General features: G+C 36.8%; 1 protein-coding gene and 1 pseudogene across 1 annotated transcript; one reads left to right on the forward strand and one right to left on the reverse strand.

Moving 5' to 3' along the window:
• Positions 1–3,175: 3,175 nt before the first annotated feature.
• Positions 3,176–7,891, reverse strand: LOC137731428 (putative multidrug resistance protein). Its single transcript, XM_088688051.1, has 7 exons — positions 7,709–7,891; positions 7,562–7,616; positions 7,057–7,241; positions 6,509–6,966; positions 5,865–6,405; positions 3,777–5,782; positions 3,176–3,673 (listed from the first exon to the last, which is right to left on the reverse strand). The coding sequence occupies exons 1-7, from the start codon at positions 7,889–7,891 to the stop codon at positions 3,295–3,297; spliced, it is 3,807 nt and encodes a 1,268-aa protein (XP_088544177.1). The 3' UTR covers positions 3,176–3,294.
• A 4,368-nt stretch (positions 7,892–12,259) lies between these two features.
• LOC137730546 (vignain-like) lies at positions 12,260–14,718 on the forward strand (annotated as a pseudogene).
• Positions 14,719–17,292: the final 2,574 nt, after the last annotated feature.

A 17,292-nucleotide genomic window follows, 5' to 3' on the forward strand; every position in this document is an offset into this window, starting at 1 on the left:
AAAGAATAAAATGCATAAATGAGAATTGCGACCTAAGCGAGTCTAGACGAGCGCCTAGGTAGGCTTAGGAACCATTTTTTATTGTTTAAACGTCTAGGGATTAATTGTGACGGTGACCAGCCGCCTCGACAAGACCTAGAAGAGAAATAGGTGGGTACTTTTAGAATATCGACCAAGTATTGACCACATGTCTATAGTTCAATCTTTTTGCCGTTTTTTGGCTCTATAGTATGAGAAGTGCTATGTAGGCAATATACGGTCACCATACAAACAAGACAAAAGCATTATCGATCCAGCTTAGAAAACAGTGGAGTGGAATCCCTTTTAAGATGACGTTGTGTGTGTATATATCCTCCAAACACTCAAACACACAAGGGTATGGTAATCGGTATATGTGACAACCCGTTCCTAATTTTACGAATTTATTAAGTTTAAAAGAATGAAATGATGAAAATGCCCTAGAAGTGAGCTTGTTGACTTTCGTTGACAGTCTTTTCATTGCGCGTATGAGTCACTATTCTTACCATATTCTTGAAGTACTCTATGGTACGAACTCGTAGGCGCACTCTTTCATTTAGGCACTTTTAGGTTTAAATTTACTCATATTTTCCACATCACTACACTTTATGGCTTTGTCACCCTTCTGGTGTCAACCAACACAACTCAATTCGGAGTCTAGGTAGACATTCTGGATCGAGGTGTGTCAGTATAGTTTTTTTTTTTTTTTTTTTTGTGGTAACAAATATTTATTTTTTATATAGTGATTTGGCAATGGGCAGAATGTAAAGTTGTGAACTAATATCTGTTGGTTATCATCTCAAGAATATTATCAGCAAGATTACAAACCTCAATCTCTACTTAACATCACATTTACTTCCTTTTCAGATTCATATATGTACAGCAATAACTTTAAATAAAGGATTTGGACTCCAACTTGAATTGTTCCCCCTCAAAATGGTGGTTCTTTATTGCAGAACTAAAGATTAATTAGTCTATCTAATTAACATAATTTATCACAGCTTAATTAAGAAAATTATCTGGCTTTTAGCCTATGCCAACTAATGGAATGATAGCTTACTGTATGGGGATATAAAGTGGCATTGGAAATTATGATGTGACCGGCATTACCAACAAATCAGATGTCGACTGTTAACTATGAACACCGGTAAAAGTATCATGTCGACCGAAAATGGTAATTCCAAATTATTAATCGAATAAAATTGCCATGTAGCACAATCCCAAAGTTGGCTGTGAACACCAACCTTTCAGAGTATTTTCAAATCTGAGAGTCATACTTTTACGCAATGTTGCAAATTCATTTGTGTTATAACATATGTAGTCAGTTATATTTTGCATTTTAACAATATTATATGTCACTATGTCATTTACGTATATTATAACTCAACAGCGGAAGACTACTACACTTTAAAGTTTCTTCAACTTCTCCTATCGAGAGAAATATACATTGGGAATGGGTACATTACCACCGTTGCGTCCTATGTAATTTGTTATCCGTAGCTGAGGCTTTGTATGTTTGGGGCTTTTTCTGCAACAACATTTGTATGGGAAGAGATAACACTAGCTGTACGGCCCAAGTTTTTCATCGCTGTGGCCCATACAACTTTTATAATTTTAGGCCTATGCCAATGCCACAATGTGTAAAGGAAAGGTAAAGGTAAAACGAGCCAAGATAAGGAGAGATTTTTCAGTATGATTGGTACACAAGATGGTACATCACGTGTCATTATATAAATAGTGGGATATGAGTGCTAAAATGTTAATAACTTAAAAAATAACATTTCCTACCATTTTTATTAAAACACGTGATGTACCACTTGTGTACCTGTCATAATTAAAAAATTTCTCCAAGATAAGGGAGAAAAGTGAGATCCCAGTGATGGGTTAAACATCGAAAGGCTCTGGGCCTGAGTTGGCACGAACACCAAATCGAGTTGGGGTAAAAATATTTCCTCCTTTTTTTACTACTAAAAGGAAGAAGTTGTTTCAGCTGTCCTAATGGTTAGCGTTTTCTTCTCCAATTCATCGGACTTGGGAATCAAATTCTTCCCTCCTTTTTAGCATAAATTACAGTAGAATACTACTTACTTTTTAAAATCTAAATAATTATCAAGAATAATTGAAATGCATCTTAAAATATCAAATTCGTGTGTGTGTGTGTGTGTATTAGTATAGCTTGAACTACTCTATGTTTTCTGTGTTGAAATGAATAGAATTTGCATGAACTATTGCAAATTCATTTATATTATAACATGTGTAGTTAGTTACACTTCCGCATTTTAGTAATATTATGTGTCATTATGTCGTTCACGTATGTTATAACTCAATAGCGGAAGACTACTACACTTTAAAGTTTCTTCAACTTCTCCTATCGAGAGAAATATACATTGGGAATAGGTACATCACCACCGGTGCGTCCTATGTAATTAGTTATCCGTAGCTGGGGCTTTGTATGTTTGGGGCTTTTTCTGCAACAACATTTGTATGGGAAGAGATAACATTAGATGTACGGCCCCAGTTTTTTATCGCTGTGGCCCGTACAACTTTTATAATTTCAGGCCTATGCCAATGCCACAATATGTAAAGGAAAGGTAAAGATAAAACGAGCCAAAGATAAATTTTTCAGTATGATCGGTATACGAATAGTACATCACATGTCATTATACAAATTGTAGGATATGTGTGCTAAAAAGTTAATAACTTAAAAAATAAAAGTTTACACCACTTCTATTAAAACACGTAATGTACCCCTTATGTATCCTAATTAAATATTTCTCCAAGATAAGGGAGAAAAGTGAGATCCCAGTGATGGGTTAAACATCGAAGGGCCCTGGGCCTGAGTTGGCACGAACACCAAATCGAGTTGGGGTAAAAATATTTCCTCTCTTTTTTACTACTAAAAGGAAGAAGTTGTTTCAGTTGTCCTAATAGTTAGCGTTTTCTTCTCCAATTCACCAGACTTAGGAATCAAATATTCTTCCCCTCCCCCCCCCCCCCCCCCCTCTCTTTCCTTCTTAGCATAAATTACGGTAGAACATCACTTACTTTTTAAAATCTAAATAAATATCGAGAATAATTGAAATGCATCTTAAAATATCAAATTCGTATATATATACATTAAAATAGCTTGAACTACTCTATGTTGTTCTGTGTTGAAATGAATAGGATTTAATGACCACACAGAGATAGTCTTTGTTCATCAATATTGTACTTGAACACTATCTGCAAGTTCCAACAGCTCATGCAGATTAATATATATTTATGTCTTCTTTTTTATCATATGTTATGTTGGTGTGGAGGGTGACTGCTTTGTAGTTTTATCAGAGAATGGTAGGCACCTCCAATGGCAAGCAGCTCAGAGTGTGATCCTTTTTCAGCAACCTTCCCATTCACTATCACAGCTATGGAGTCTGCTTTCTGAATTGTCGACAACCTGTGAGCTACAACTACGCATGTTCTACCGACCATCATCTTCTCCAATGCTGCTTGGACTAAATTTTCCGACACGCTGTCAAGAGCGCTGGTTGCTTCATCCAACAGAAGGATTGTTGGGTTCTTTAGGATTGCTCGAGCAAGTGCTATTCTCTGCTTCTGGCCTCCGGATAGCTGCACTCCTCTTTCGCCACAGTAAGTCTCGTACCCCTCTTCCATAGAACTGCACAATTTAGAAAGAAAAAAAAGTTAAATTTTTTTCTCTCTATCGAGACCAGCAAATGTATGTGTTGCAGTGTGGAGAAGAAGTAGAAATGCGTAGATACCTTATAAATTCATGAGCATTGGCAAGTTTTGCAGCCTTCCTTACTTCAGAAACCGTAGCATTTTCTTTACCATACACAATGTTTTCGTGGATGGTTCCTCCGAAAAGAGTAGGCTCCTGGCTTACCAAAGCAATTTGTGACCTCAATTTCCTCAAATTATAGAGCTTGATGTCGCATCCATCTATCAACACTGATCCATTTAGCGGGTCATAAAACCTTTCGATCAAGCCAATGACAGTGGATTTTCCAGAACCACTCTGTCCCACTAGTGCTATTGTGTTTCCAGCTTCAATTTTCAGATTCAGCCCCTTGAAGATCATCTGGTCCGGCCTCACCGGGTAAGCGAATACTACATTTTTTAGTTCTATGTGACCCTTGAAAATCTTTTTTATCCCTTCAGACTCTTCAGAAGAAATTTCACTGTCTCTGTCTAGGATTGAAAATATCGACTTGATGGCTTTTCCCCCTCTGGCTAGATCGGTAGTCATGCTTCCCGCGTCTGCAATGTTCTTACCGGTGCTCATTAAGATGAAAAAGACTTGAAATAGGTGTTTCGCCGGCACTAGCTTCCGATTCATTAGCCTTCCTCCATACCAATAAGTCAAGGCTATTGCAGCTGTTGTCAAAAATTGGGAGCTGAACAGACCCAAACCTGAAATCCATGACTGTTTGATGTTCTCCTTCCGCGGCCCTCGCATTGCATCTCCAAATAGCTTTAGTATTCTATCCTGAGAAGAAAATGCAGTGATAGTCCTATGGTTGAAAGTAGCTTCACTAGCTAGTTGACTGCCCTCTGCTTGCGCTTTCTGTGCTTTTATAGACATACTCTTCATTAGAACACTCCTCGAATAAAAGCTTCCTATGAGCAAGGGCTGTATCGCAATCATTACAATGGCTATCCTCCATGTGATCATGAGTCCAATCACAAAAGCTATCGAGGCACTGAAGAAAACCTGAACCAACATTGATATACGATCTGCGGTTAGGGATCTAACCATGCTTGCTTCAGTGGTTAGCCGTGCACAGATGGCAGCACTTGTGTTTTCATCTTTATCAAACCACCCTATCTCAAAGGTGAGAATTTTTTCGAGCATTTGTATCCGAACCCTTTTGGATAATCGCTCTCCCATAACTGCAAAGTTGTAATGTTGGAGGAGATTAGCAATGAAGCTGAGAACTGCTATGCTTAAGAAGATGTAGCAGTAGAATCTGGTGTCTGATAGTATCTTGGATTTGTCTGTTTGGAAATAAACCGATATGACTGTTCCTAAGCAATAGGCATGAACTGGCTGGATAGCTCCGAAGCCAGCAGCTCCTATACACCCTAGTATTGCTTGCTTCCACTCAGGTGCATTCATTTGCAATAAACGCCAGAGGGAGGAGGAACGATGAGAGATGTTTTCATCGTCAAAGTCATCGTAGTGTGCTTGGAAAGAGTTCTCGATGCTGATGGAAAATATTGGGGTGACTGGATAAGCCGGGCTGTTTTGCCAGCTTGGTGTCACACTCCTTGGTGTGTGCCAGTTTGTTTCCCCACTCCTTGGCGCAGGGCTGTTTTTCCAGCTTGATCTCCCACTTTTTGGTGTCTGCGGATTTCGCAGATGTTTGGTTTTTTGGTCTATAATGTCGTCCGGATAATAGGATATCTCAGGGACACCGTTCTGCATTGCCTGTTGCTGTAATTGCAGCATCTTACTGTAAGCTCCACCTTCTCCATAGTTCTTCTGGACTAAGTCCTCATGAGTTCCCTTTTCCACCACTCTACCCGATTGAAGAACCACTATCAGATCAGCCTTGCGAATTGTGGTGAGGCGGTGAGCTATGACGATTGTTGTTCTTCCTTGTGAAGCATGGTCCAAGGCTTCCTGTACAACTTTTTCGGATTGAGCATCCAAAGCACTTGTGGCTTCATCAAGCAAAAGAATTTTCGGGTCTCTGATGATTGCTCTCGCTATTGAAATCCTCTGCTTTTGTCCTCCAGACAATTGAACTCCGAATTGCCCAACCTAAAGAAAAAGGTACAGAATTTATAGTCGTATATAAAAACGAATGGGACCAACTTCTAGTGAGTAGAATATTGTGGCTTACTTGAGTATCATATCCTTGAGGTAGCTTAGAAATGAAGTCATGTGCATTTGCATCCTTAGCTGCACTTATTACATTTTCCATTGAAGCTCCTTCCTTTCCGAACAAAATATTCTCTTTTATCGATGTTGCAAAGAGAATAGGCTCTTGATTGACCAGTCCCATCTGTGATCTCAACCACTGTAGCTGAAACTTCTTTAACTTGTATCCGTCGAGGAGAACCTCTCCTTTTACTGGATCATAAAATCTTTCGAGCAAAGCAATGATTGTTGACTTGCCCGAACCACTGCCTCCAACAAGACCTATCATCTTACCAGCTTGGACCTTGAGATTTAGTCCTTGAAGAACCAGGGTATCAGGTCTTGAAGGATAGCAGAAGTCAACCTTTCTAAATTCGATGTCTCCTTTCACAAATGTTAAAACTTTTCCCCTTTCATCTTCAGAATCAATAGCGGGAATTCGATCAATCATTTCAGATATTCGAGTAGCAGCAGCAGTAGCTGCGGTGATGGCAGCGAGAATTGGAAGCGCATTCATTATGGCGCTGGAAATACAACATTGAAGCTGTGAGTCGAGACTTGAATTGAGATACAAGTAAGGAATAAAAGAGAAGAAGGAAAAATGGAACATAGAGAAAAGTAACTCACATTCCTCCGAGAATTACGCAGATTCCAGAAATGAAAACAAGGCCACCTTTTTCTCCTCTCTCGGTAACAAGTTTGCTACCAACCCAAGCCTGAAAAGCCCAAGCAGCATAAATCATTCCCATGCTGCCTATCAGCAATCCCTTTGTGAAGCCTTGCTTTATGCCTAGCGCTGTGCATTTTTCGAGAGCAATGCTGAACTTTTTTAGTGTTTGATTCTCCCCAACGTACGAATAAACTGTACGGATTGATGAGATTGCTTGTTCCGCAATCCCTCCAGCAACCCCATAGGCACCAGCTATCTTACCTCCCAATTTCTTCATTACATTCCCAATTCCAATTCCTGGGATCATAAACATGATCGAGCATGGAAGAGCAGCCAGTGCCAGTCGCCAAGAAAGCACAAAGGAAACAGGAAAGCAGAAGATAAATGACGAGAGATGTGCCAAGCAATTCGGTATCTGAAGAAAAGAAACGTGAGTGTGATGAACACAAGATTACAGAGTTTTACGAAGGAAAAGAAGGCATGCGATAGAGGATCAATCACAAACCTTTTCCGCGATTGTGTCTTGGATTAAATGAGCATCGGAAGAGATAGTAGAAATGACTTGGAAGGTAATGGAAGAATTGGCCTGACTGTCAAAGAAGGCAACTTCTTGCCTGAGGACTGATTTTAAGTACTCAATTCTCATCCGAGATGCCTGCCTCTCAGCAGTTCTAGTCCAACAAACTCCTTCTGCAAATTACAAATGTTGATAGGTATATAATTACACATCATTCTAAATGATGGTTCCTTTCGGATCATCTTCTCTCAGGTACACCTACAAGTATATATAGTCTGCAGATTTTTCCTTTTATTCTCTGTCGAATTACTGTTTCTGATGAGTTGCACTTACACGGTTATACTTTCATACTCTAGCTAGCCTTATTGTTATGTAATGTAAAGTTTGCATCTCTAGCAGGCTACCTTGTTTTTAGAGACTAAAGAAACCGAAACACAATGATACAACATCCAAAAAAAGAAAGAAAATGAAGAAAACTCTAAATTTTACATACCCATGAAAGCAGATATTCCAACCCCAATTGCAAGAATTAGCAGCCTGAGTCCGTACTAAAAAAAAAAAAATTTAAATGTTGCACTTTGTTAGCCATACAAACCGAAAATTATAGCCGAAGTTCATTAAATAATGTAATCCTGCATACCTTGTCCACAACTTCATTGGAGAAAGAAAGAGTAGCACCTCCATACTCATTGATCACACGGCTGAGAACGAACATAGTCAGCGGTGTCATCAACCCATCTCCGATGCTACCCAGAGTCCCGAACACCATTAGCAACTTATCGACACCATCTGCATACCTAAAGATTCCACCTTTCTTCCCCATCTTACAAACTACACAATACAACACAGTTTCCTTCAACCACCTTCTTAGAAAAGTTGAAAATCCTCACTTCCAAGTTCTTATTCTAATCACTTGCAGACATCAATAAAATTAAGTTAATTACCATTGTCCAAGAGATGTGACAGCTTTACTTAGCAACAAATAAGCATCTTTTAAGAGATAAGTTCATAGAGGTGGGCCTTCACCTGTTGTATTTTGTGACAATTTCAACTTCCTCTGATGCCAAACGGATGGTTATGTACTCTACAACTTATAGCACGTTTTTGGAATAATTAAGTCGGCTTTTTGTTTGATTACTTAGGAACTAATCGAACTGTTGGTTTCTCTAATTCCAACTGTCTATATTTCTGACGTTTTTGCTCTTGCCTCTTTGCAGCATTAGGAAATATAACCAAACAAATATTTCATGTGCTTTTCTTTTGTCTTTTAATACTTTAAACATGTCTGGGCGAAAAGTCAACAAGAAAATGCTTTGGACTTGGTGATGATGATCTGGGTTTTGTATATACAGCCGGCCTGGGAAAATCTCCAGGGTGCTAATAATACGACACGTGTGAGTTCGGCATGGCTGATATAATAGAGAAGAGATTCTCTCCAGATAAATTTCAAAAGTCCAGATCACTTTATCCGGTGATTTTCGTGGAAGAGATCCGGAGAGGATCTCTTTCTCGATATAATATATATGCAACTGATCAATGTATTAAAATACAACGTCAACTTCTGCAACAAAAACTGAATCGAATTTAGATTATGTCATGGAAGTATCTAACTCGCTTTTGGCTTAAAAAGCGCATCTTAGAGTTTGCAAGAATTATTAGAGGATTCCAAGAATGTGTCAACAAACCATGTCACGATTGTTCTCTTGTTAAAGGATTGAGACTCTCGTGTTTATGCGCAATGTGGTTTTATTTTGTGTTTCAGCCTTTACTTTGTCTTCATTTTTCAGAGACTGTAGAAGTTGGGAAGCTTTGGGGTTGGAAACTGGAATTAGAAGATTATTAATTAGGAGTTGGGTGTCTTAGTTTGTTGTTTATTTTCTTTAATTATGTTGGCTGGAGTTTAGGTTCAGTCTTCTTTATTTTGGTATTCTGGTTTTTTTTGCTTTGAATTATTTTATTATTTCTAGTTTTCTTATTTTAGTTCTTTTGTAATTTATAGTTAATGGTACAGTTTTCTTAAATTTTTTTTATGCCTCGTGATGGTAATCAAGTTGCGTGTTTTTTTAATAAATGATGTTTATTCCGAGTTCGTGATATTCACGTACGGGTATAAATAGTTTTTTGGTATTCTATGTATTATTTATGTTGACAAATAAAACACCCAATTCAAAAAAAAAGGAAAAAAAAAAAGAAAAAAAGAAATTGCAAGCATTTGTCTGGAACAAATATGACATCTCGAACAAGTCAGTTTGTATAGACACCTTATAGCAGGCCGCAAAAAAATGAAAGTGACTTACATTAAACAAATATTGTCATTTTGATCTCTCAAATCTATAAGTGCAATAATTGTAATATACCTGTTTCATATAAGGTCATTTCGAAAAAAGTAAACATTCATCAAAATTCAGTTTTAAGATAGAATCTTTACCCCAAATTTTAAAACAGCTAATTTTATAATAGATAAATTAGTACAGATAGTCACGCCAAAACAATTCTTGTAGTGTTAAAACTCCATTCCAAAACAAAATTTGCTAAACTGTAGCTCCTGTAATGAACAATTAGATTAATATAACCCTTTAGAATTCACACTTTCTGATCCATTTCATCCATAGAAACTTTTTTACACATAAAATTGTGACAAAGAGGACTCATTGATCATCCATGAACCGAAAACTAGCTGATGCAGTTCAATCCTTTTTCGGACTGATCATTAGGGTTAAAATTTAGGTAAACTAATGAAAATGGCTTGAAAACTTTAAGTTTTAATCAAAATGACAAAAATATGTTGTAAGTAAATAGTACCAAGAGTGATTTTTTAAAGTAAAAATATCATTTTTCGTTAAAGTAAACAATACGAGAAGTGTTTCATTAAAACTCCCCTAAAATTTTAGAACTAGACCACGCCATTTCTCACTGTACAAGTAACTCATTTTGTGAGCCTTGTTATACGACCATTCCCTTCTTTATCACAGAAATGGAGTCTCCTTTTGTGGTGTGGACAGACAACCGATGAGCTACCATCACACATGTTCTTCTGACCATCTCGTCGAGCGGTTGTTGGACTAGAGTCTCCGACGCACTGTCAAGGGCGCTTGTTGGACTAGAGTCTCCAACACACCATCATCTTGTTTTTGTTCTTTCAGAATCGCTCGAGCAAGCGCTATCCTCTGCTTTTGGACCCCGAATAGCTTTTTACACTTTACTCCTCTTTCTCCACAGTAGGTTTGATATCCATCTTTCGAAGCACTGCATTATAGAAACGTTGCCTTGTCGAAAATGTAACACATGTTATGTGTATCAGTTTCAATGAGAAGATAGGGAGATGTATAATGTTTTTGTACATTATAAATTAGGATTCTCCATATTTCTCTTTAACGTAAACTATGTTGCCGAATTGTTCCTAAAAGCGTTGGCTCCTGAGTCTCTACTCACTATTGCGATATGTGACCTCAGCTGCCTCCGGTCGAAATCGCTTTACTGGTTCGTAAAATCTTTCAATAATCCGATGACAGTGGATTTACCCGAAAATCATCTGTTCTGGCCTTGCCGGGTAAGCGAAATACACATTCGTCAGTTCTATATATGCAGTGATGTTTCTGCGGTTGAGTAGAGTAGAGTAGCCTATTGCTGCATGTTAGAAACTTAACAGTAGCCAGTAACAATCTCTTCTGTCTCTTTTCTGTTCACAGAATCACAAAGGAAATGGTAAAAAAATTTACCAACCGCACTAACATGGAAATTGGACAGGCGCAGGCCAAACCCACACCCTTTTAGTTTGATATTCTTCATAGGCGTAATCATCCAATCAAAGGTGGCTAATCAAATTATCCACAATCCAATCCACCCTTGCTTTTAGTACAAATTTTTTAATTTTTAATGTAGAAAGAATAAAGTTACAATCATAACAGAGAGGTTGAAATTTAGAATAGAGGCTAATATTATGTTTGGACGAGGAATTTCGGCCAAGTTAGTTACAATTGTCCCACAAAAGATTAGATAGAGCGATTTGAAGAGTAAATATAATGAACTAAGGGGGATTTGAAAATGACTATTTGATGTAAGTAATTTGTACGTAAATCTTTCCTTCAAATCTTTGTGAAGATCATGTAGTACGTTATAAATTCTTCCATCTAATGTTTTGATGAATGATATCAGTTTAATAAAAAAGATAACTATCATGAAAAAGATAACTATCGATAAAATGCAGAGATAGAGAATCACGCAAATTTCACTTCAAATTAGCAACCTTTGGGAAAAGTTTTCGGTTTCATACAACAAGATAGGCAAGTCCTAAGCGCTGTACTGTACCCGTAGATAGGCTTGCAAGAAATCGTGCCCTAAAGCTCTCGCAACATACATAACCCATTTGTCACCATCTACAAACAAGTTAAACTAGGTAACGTGTTTGGCATGCAGGCACAAAATTGAACCAATAAAAAATAAATTCCACTCCAAAAATAGGAAAACTTATTATAAATAGCAAGAATTGGCGTCGTACGTAGTGTTGCGCGTTATGTTACATCTAGATATTATGATTAATATGTCTCGCTTCTAAAATATATTAAAACAAATATACGAGTTAGAATTTGAGTATAATAATAATATCGTGTAACACAATTTAGATAAACACCTTATGAGAAAAAAAAATACCACCTTTTAGGCCTGGTTTGGTACTGAGGTGATTCTGAAAAAAGCTGGTATCAAAAAAAGCTGGGAGCTGTTTTTGTGTTTGGTAAACATTCAGCTTTAGCTTTTTTTCACAGTTTTGGGTGAAAAAAAGCCAAAAACAAGAAGCTGCAAAACCTAGCTTTGAAAAACCAGCTTTTTTTCACATCTGTTTTACATAAAAGTTTACCAAACACTATGATACTGTTTTTTTTTTTTCAAAAGCACTTTTACAAAAAAGTTTACCAAACACTCTATTGCTTTATTTCACAGCTGCTTATTCTCACAGCACAGTAGAAGCAACTTTTTTTCAAAGCACAGCAATACCAAACCAGCCTTTACTCGTTTTTCTCTCTAAAGCTAATAAAGTTGATACATACTTACTAGTCATAGTGCTAATCCCAATCGAAAATTTTATATAAGATCGATGTGCTTCCATTGCTAGATCACATCAAACACCTCCGTCTCACATAATTCTCAAAAACCTAATTTCATATTTTCTTGATTAAACTAGAATCATAGAGTGATGAACTTGGGGAAGTTTATTTTGGTTGCCCTAGCTGTAGCTCTGGTTCTTGGCCTGGCTAAGTGCTTTGAATACCAAGAGAAGGACTTGGCTTCTGAAGAGAATCCTGGGATTTGTACGAGAGGTGGAGGAGCCACCACAAAATCTCCCACGACCTGGGCGAGAAGCGAAAGCGCTTCAATGTTTTTAAAGAGAACGTGAAGCATCTTGACAAGGTGAACCAGATGAGCACACCCTACAAGCTCAAGCTGAACAAGTTTGCAGACATGATCAATAATGAGTTTGCAAGCTCCTATGCTGGCTCGAAGGTTAGCCACTACAGATCACTGCAGGGCAGCAGAAGGGCTACTGCCTTCACACATGGGATGACCGACGATCTTCCGGCAAGTGTTGATTGGAGGAAGAGTGGAGCTGTCACTGGAATTAAAGACCAAGGCAAATGCGGTAAGTCTTATATATGAGCAAAGTAAGGGGACGTTGGGAAATCCCTCAATTAGAAAGTACTTTTGTCCATGAGTGCTTTTTTACAAGTGAGTCGAAATTTTTGCTAAAATCCATGTTCTTCCTGGAAAATACTTCCAAGTGTTTTTTTTACGCATAACTACTTTTTAATTTTTCCTACCAAACTTTGTTAGAAACATCTTCAGCTAGTTGAACAACAGTCCAACAATAAATAGTTTCAGATACGTCACCCTACTTTTATACCTAAAATTGACCCTAAAAAAAGGTCTAAAAGTACACATATATACAACTTTCATGGTGTCAAATAACTGGTATCAGTGTTGATCGTGTAATTTTTGGTGGCAAATTGGCAGTTGAGCAGGGATAATTATCAATATATTATGCGGTTGAAATCAAGAGCTGATTAAAATTCACTGCATGGTATTTTGATATTGTAGGTAGCTGCTGGGCATTTTCAACTGTAGTTGGAGTGGAGGGCATCAATCAGATCAAAACAAAGCAGCTAGTATCTGTGTCTGAGCAAGAGCCGGTTGATTGCAACAGAGACCCGAACGAAGGGTGAGACGGTGGACTGATGGAAAAAGCATTTGAGTACATCAAGAAAAATGGTGGAATAACAACCGAGCAAAACTACCCTTACAGAGCCAGTGATGGTCCTTGTGACTCATCCAAGGTGAAAATTTAATTACCCAGGTCAATATTTACGTTATTAGTATAAATAGTACACTATAATCTTCCTACTTAACTTTGTGTTAAAGTTGCAGATAACGAATGCTTCTCTGGTGCAAATCGATGGTTATGAAAACGTACCTGAAAACGATGAGAAGGCTTTGATGAAAGCTGTTGCAAACCAACCTGTATCGGTTGCACAAGATGCTGGTGGTAAAGACTTCCAATTCTACGCGGAGGTAAACTGGCTTCTAATTAAACCAATTAAGCACTTATTAAGATAACATGATCAATGAGCATCAATAAAAAAGTAGAACTTGATATTTTATAAGTTGCTATCCACACTCCTAGAACCCTAATAATAGGACACAACCTTTTTTAGCCCCCATCAATAGTACATATATAGCAACTAGCGTGGTTAACAATCTGAAAATCATGGGGTACGGTTGCTCGTGTCACTTCGCTCACAATTCAAATTCTCTTCCAGATCTCGTAGCCTGGAGCTCACGAACCAAAAAATTCGAACTATTCAAGAGAGAGATCTAGACCTTAATTTATGTGAGGTCGGTCAGTGAAATGAGTTAATGCGAGCCATATGATTTAAAATGAGTGGTCCAAATTTCCCAATCTATCAACTCCAAACTGTGAGTTCCGAAAAGCATGTCGAATCATGTCATCCATTCACCCAGGACACATAGAAAGGAGACCCCTATCATTTAAGTCCACTGAAGTGCACACATTGGGAGCCTATATGCAATGCTAGGGGGGGTCATCGTTTTATGTTTGTTGGACAAACAAACAACGTGATATGGACAGCCGTACACAAGAATCTCTTCCTAACAAATTTAAAAAAAAAAATAATTAAACTACCTTATCAAGAGCATACAGATTCTTTCGAAAGCATATTCCTTGTTTTAATTTCCAGTTTTACCCATGCCGGTATAATAAATAAAGAGACATTTTAGTTAGTTATTCTTTACATTTCAAAATACTCCTCGAATAAGTGCAAAATGACAAACTTGGAGTGTAAGTAGCATCTGTATATGTATACTCATGTGTTAAAAATTTACAGGGTGATGAATGGGGAATGTGGAACAGAGCTGAATCATGGAGTGGCAGTTGTGGGATATGGAGCAACTCAAGAAGGAACCAAGCACTGGATTGTGAAGAATTCATGGGGAGTTGGATGGGGAGAGAAAGGTTACTTGAGGATTCAACGAGGGGTTGATAAAGAAGGAGGGATGTGTGGAATTGCTATGGATGCCTCTTACCCTATGAAATCGTCACCAAACAACACCCAAAGCAGCTCCTTCAAGGAAGAACTTTGATGATGCCACTATATCTATATACACATATACAGTTTAGTTTTATGCGATCAAGCTTTGTCATAAAAAAATGAGGCATAAATCCTTATCATATATGTTTATAGTGTGTGTACGTCTGTTTTACTGAATTTACCTTTCATTTTAGAAGAAAATAAATGTTTGTTGATGCTGAAAACTGAAGAGTTGAAATTAGTTTAATAACATATGGTTTGTCAATTCGATTAAAAGGCAAGTGGTCGATTCCTAGTGGTTACATGACATACTTTTTGAACTAACTGCTTCTTAAATTTAAACCTTCCCTCTTCATTGTAGTTTAACTTAAAAATATAATATCACTTGGAATAAAAAATAAAATAAAGAGTTTCAATTCAAAGGCTTATCTAAATCTTTGACCCTAATTAAGCCCAGGCATTCTTTCTAGTTTATGCCTTTCTTTTTATTCAAATATTCTTTCTTGCGTTAGTTTCGTGCTATTGGATATATATGTATTTCATAAGGGAACCGGATCCTCTCCGGAACCACACATCATGAGCCTGCTGAGCAAGCGATCCCGTCCGTTGAAATTTGATCAAACGACTACAATTATTATAATTTTTAGAGGATCCCATATTTGTAACCGTTAGATCAAATTTCAACGTGCCGGATCACTTGCTTAGCAGGCTCATGATGTGTGGATCTGGAGAGGATCCATATCCTTTCTTAAGTACCAATTATATTTATTCAAAAATATGTCAGTTTTGTGTACGTGCATAAAAATTATTTGCCATCAAAACATCAATGGCACAAATCCGATTGACTAAGGGCTGGTTTGGTATTGATGTGCTTTAAAAAAAATTGCTTCTGCTGTGCTGTGAGAATAAGTAGCTGTAAAATAAAGCAGCAAAGTGTTTGGTAAACTTTTTTTGTAAAAGTGCTTTTGAAAAAAAAAAAAAGCAATATTATAGTGTTTGGTAAACTTTTATGTAAAACAGATGTGAAAAAAAACTGCTTTTTCAAAGATGAGTTTTGCAGCTTCTTGTTTTTTACTTTTTTTCATCCAAAAATATGAAAGAAAAAACTGAAGCTGAATGTTTAGTAAACACAAAAATAGCACTTAATTTTTTTCAGAATCATCCCCGTATCAAATCAGGCCTAACGGAGAGAAAATATAAGGCTTAACTAGGGATTAAATGCGGTGCAAATCTTTAATTTGATATTTCCTTTTACCATGTGATGAAAGCAAAAGGACAGTCATCTTTAGTAGAACGAGACAAGCAAACCGTACAAGTGTTTTTCCAAACTTCTGCATCGTATCATGTGCGTAATTAAATCTTGTTATTGGGTTTCCAAATAAAATTGGATTAAATTATCAAGATAGGTTTAACTGGCCTTGATTAGCTCAAAAGGACTCACAGATACCCGCACGCATGCCACCGCTTTCACAATAAATTTTTTAATGTATCTAGAACACGGTTATATGCTATGCATTATTTATAAAGTGAATTGTTATTTGACTTTTTGAATTTTTACTCCAGTTGAAATTGATTCTCTAAACTATTTAATTAACCTCATGAACAATTTGAAATAAGCTAATTAACCCTTTGTTGTTAGATTCCGTCCATTATTCTACCGAATTCAAGGAAAAATTAATCTTTTTATCATCAATTCTTACATATCAATTATAATCATCAATAAAATTATGACATGTGGACACATAATAATATGTAATGACAATGTGAAATGGTCTGTTACTTAAATGTTTAGTTTCTTTATGTTTCCTATTATGCTATGAGTTTTGAATTATTTTGTATCCACATTTCATTATTTTATTGGTTGGTATAACTGACAAATCAGAATTGATGATGAAAATACTATTTTGCCCTTGAATTTGATAGGATAGTGGATGGAATCTAACGGCAAGAGATTAATTGGCTAATTTTAAATAGTTCAGGAGGTTAATTTACCAAAAAAATAGTTCAGGGAGTCAATTTTAACTGAAGTAATAATTTAGGAGGTCAAACCGCAGTTTACCCTTATTTATAAGTTGAGTGAAGTTTTTTTTATCCCTCCACTAATATAATAACATGTCATTTATGCCGTGTTCTAGAGATACTGAAGAATCTCTAATTTCATTGGACCATGCTCCGCCCGCCACATCTTTGACCATCTATTGGTCTTTTCCGTCTTTACCCCTTGAAACTGACATTTTCAACTTTTTTTTGTCTCACTTCAACATATTTGTTAAAGAAACATTAAATTCAAGGGTATTTTGAAAATTTCACTTTTTACAAATCTCTTGAAATATGTAAATTAAAGTCGAAATTGTAATTAATTTATCACCAGTAGGAACATGTGACTCAACAATGTGAAACTTTTGGTTGTAAATTATGCACATTTGCTTTAGATGATTTTTTTTGGGTTTTGGGGCTTGCATAGGAAGTATTTTGGACACGATATCTTAATGGTTTTTTTTTTTTGGGGGGGATTAATATTGTACAATTGATCTCGGATCATATTCTTATTGGTGAAACTTGTTGTTAGGTCAATTTCGATTAGAAAGATATCTTGGAATAGGCTGATCATGTCTCCTTTATGTTG

Source organism: Pyrus communis, chromosome 16 (assembly GCF_041283825.1).
Source record: "Pyrus communis isolate YQ-2024b chromosome 16, ASM4128382v1, whole genome shotgun sequence".
Classification (NCBI taxonomy): domain Eukaryota; kingdom Viridiplantae; phylum Streptophyta; class Magnoliopsida; order Rosales; family Rosaceae; genus Pyrus; species Pyrus communis.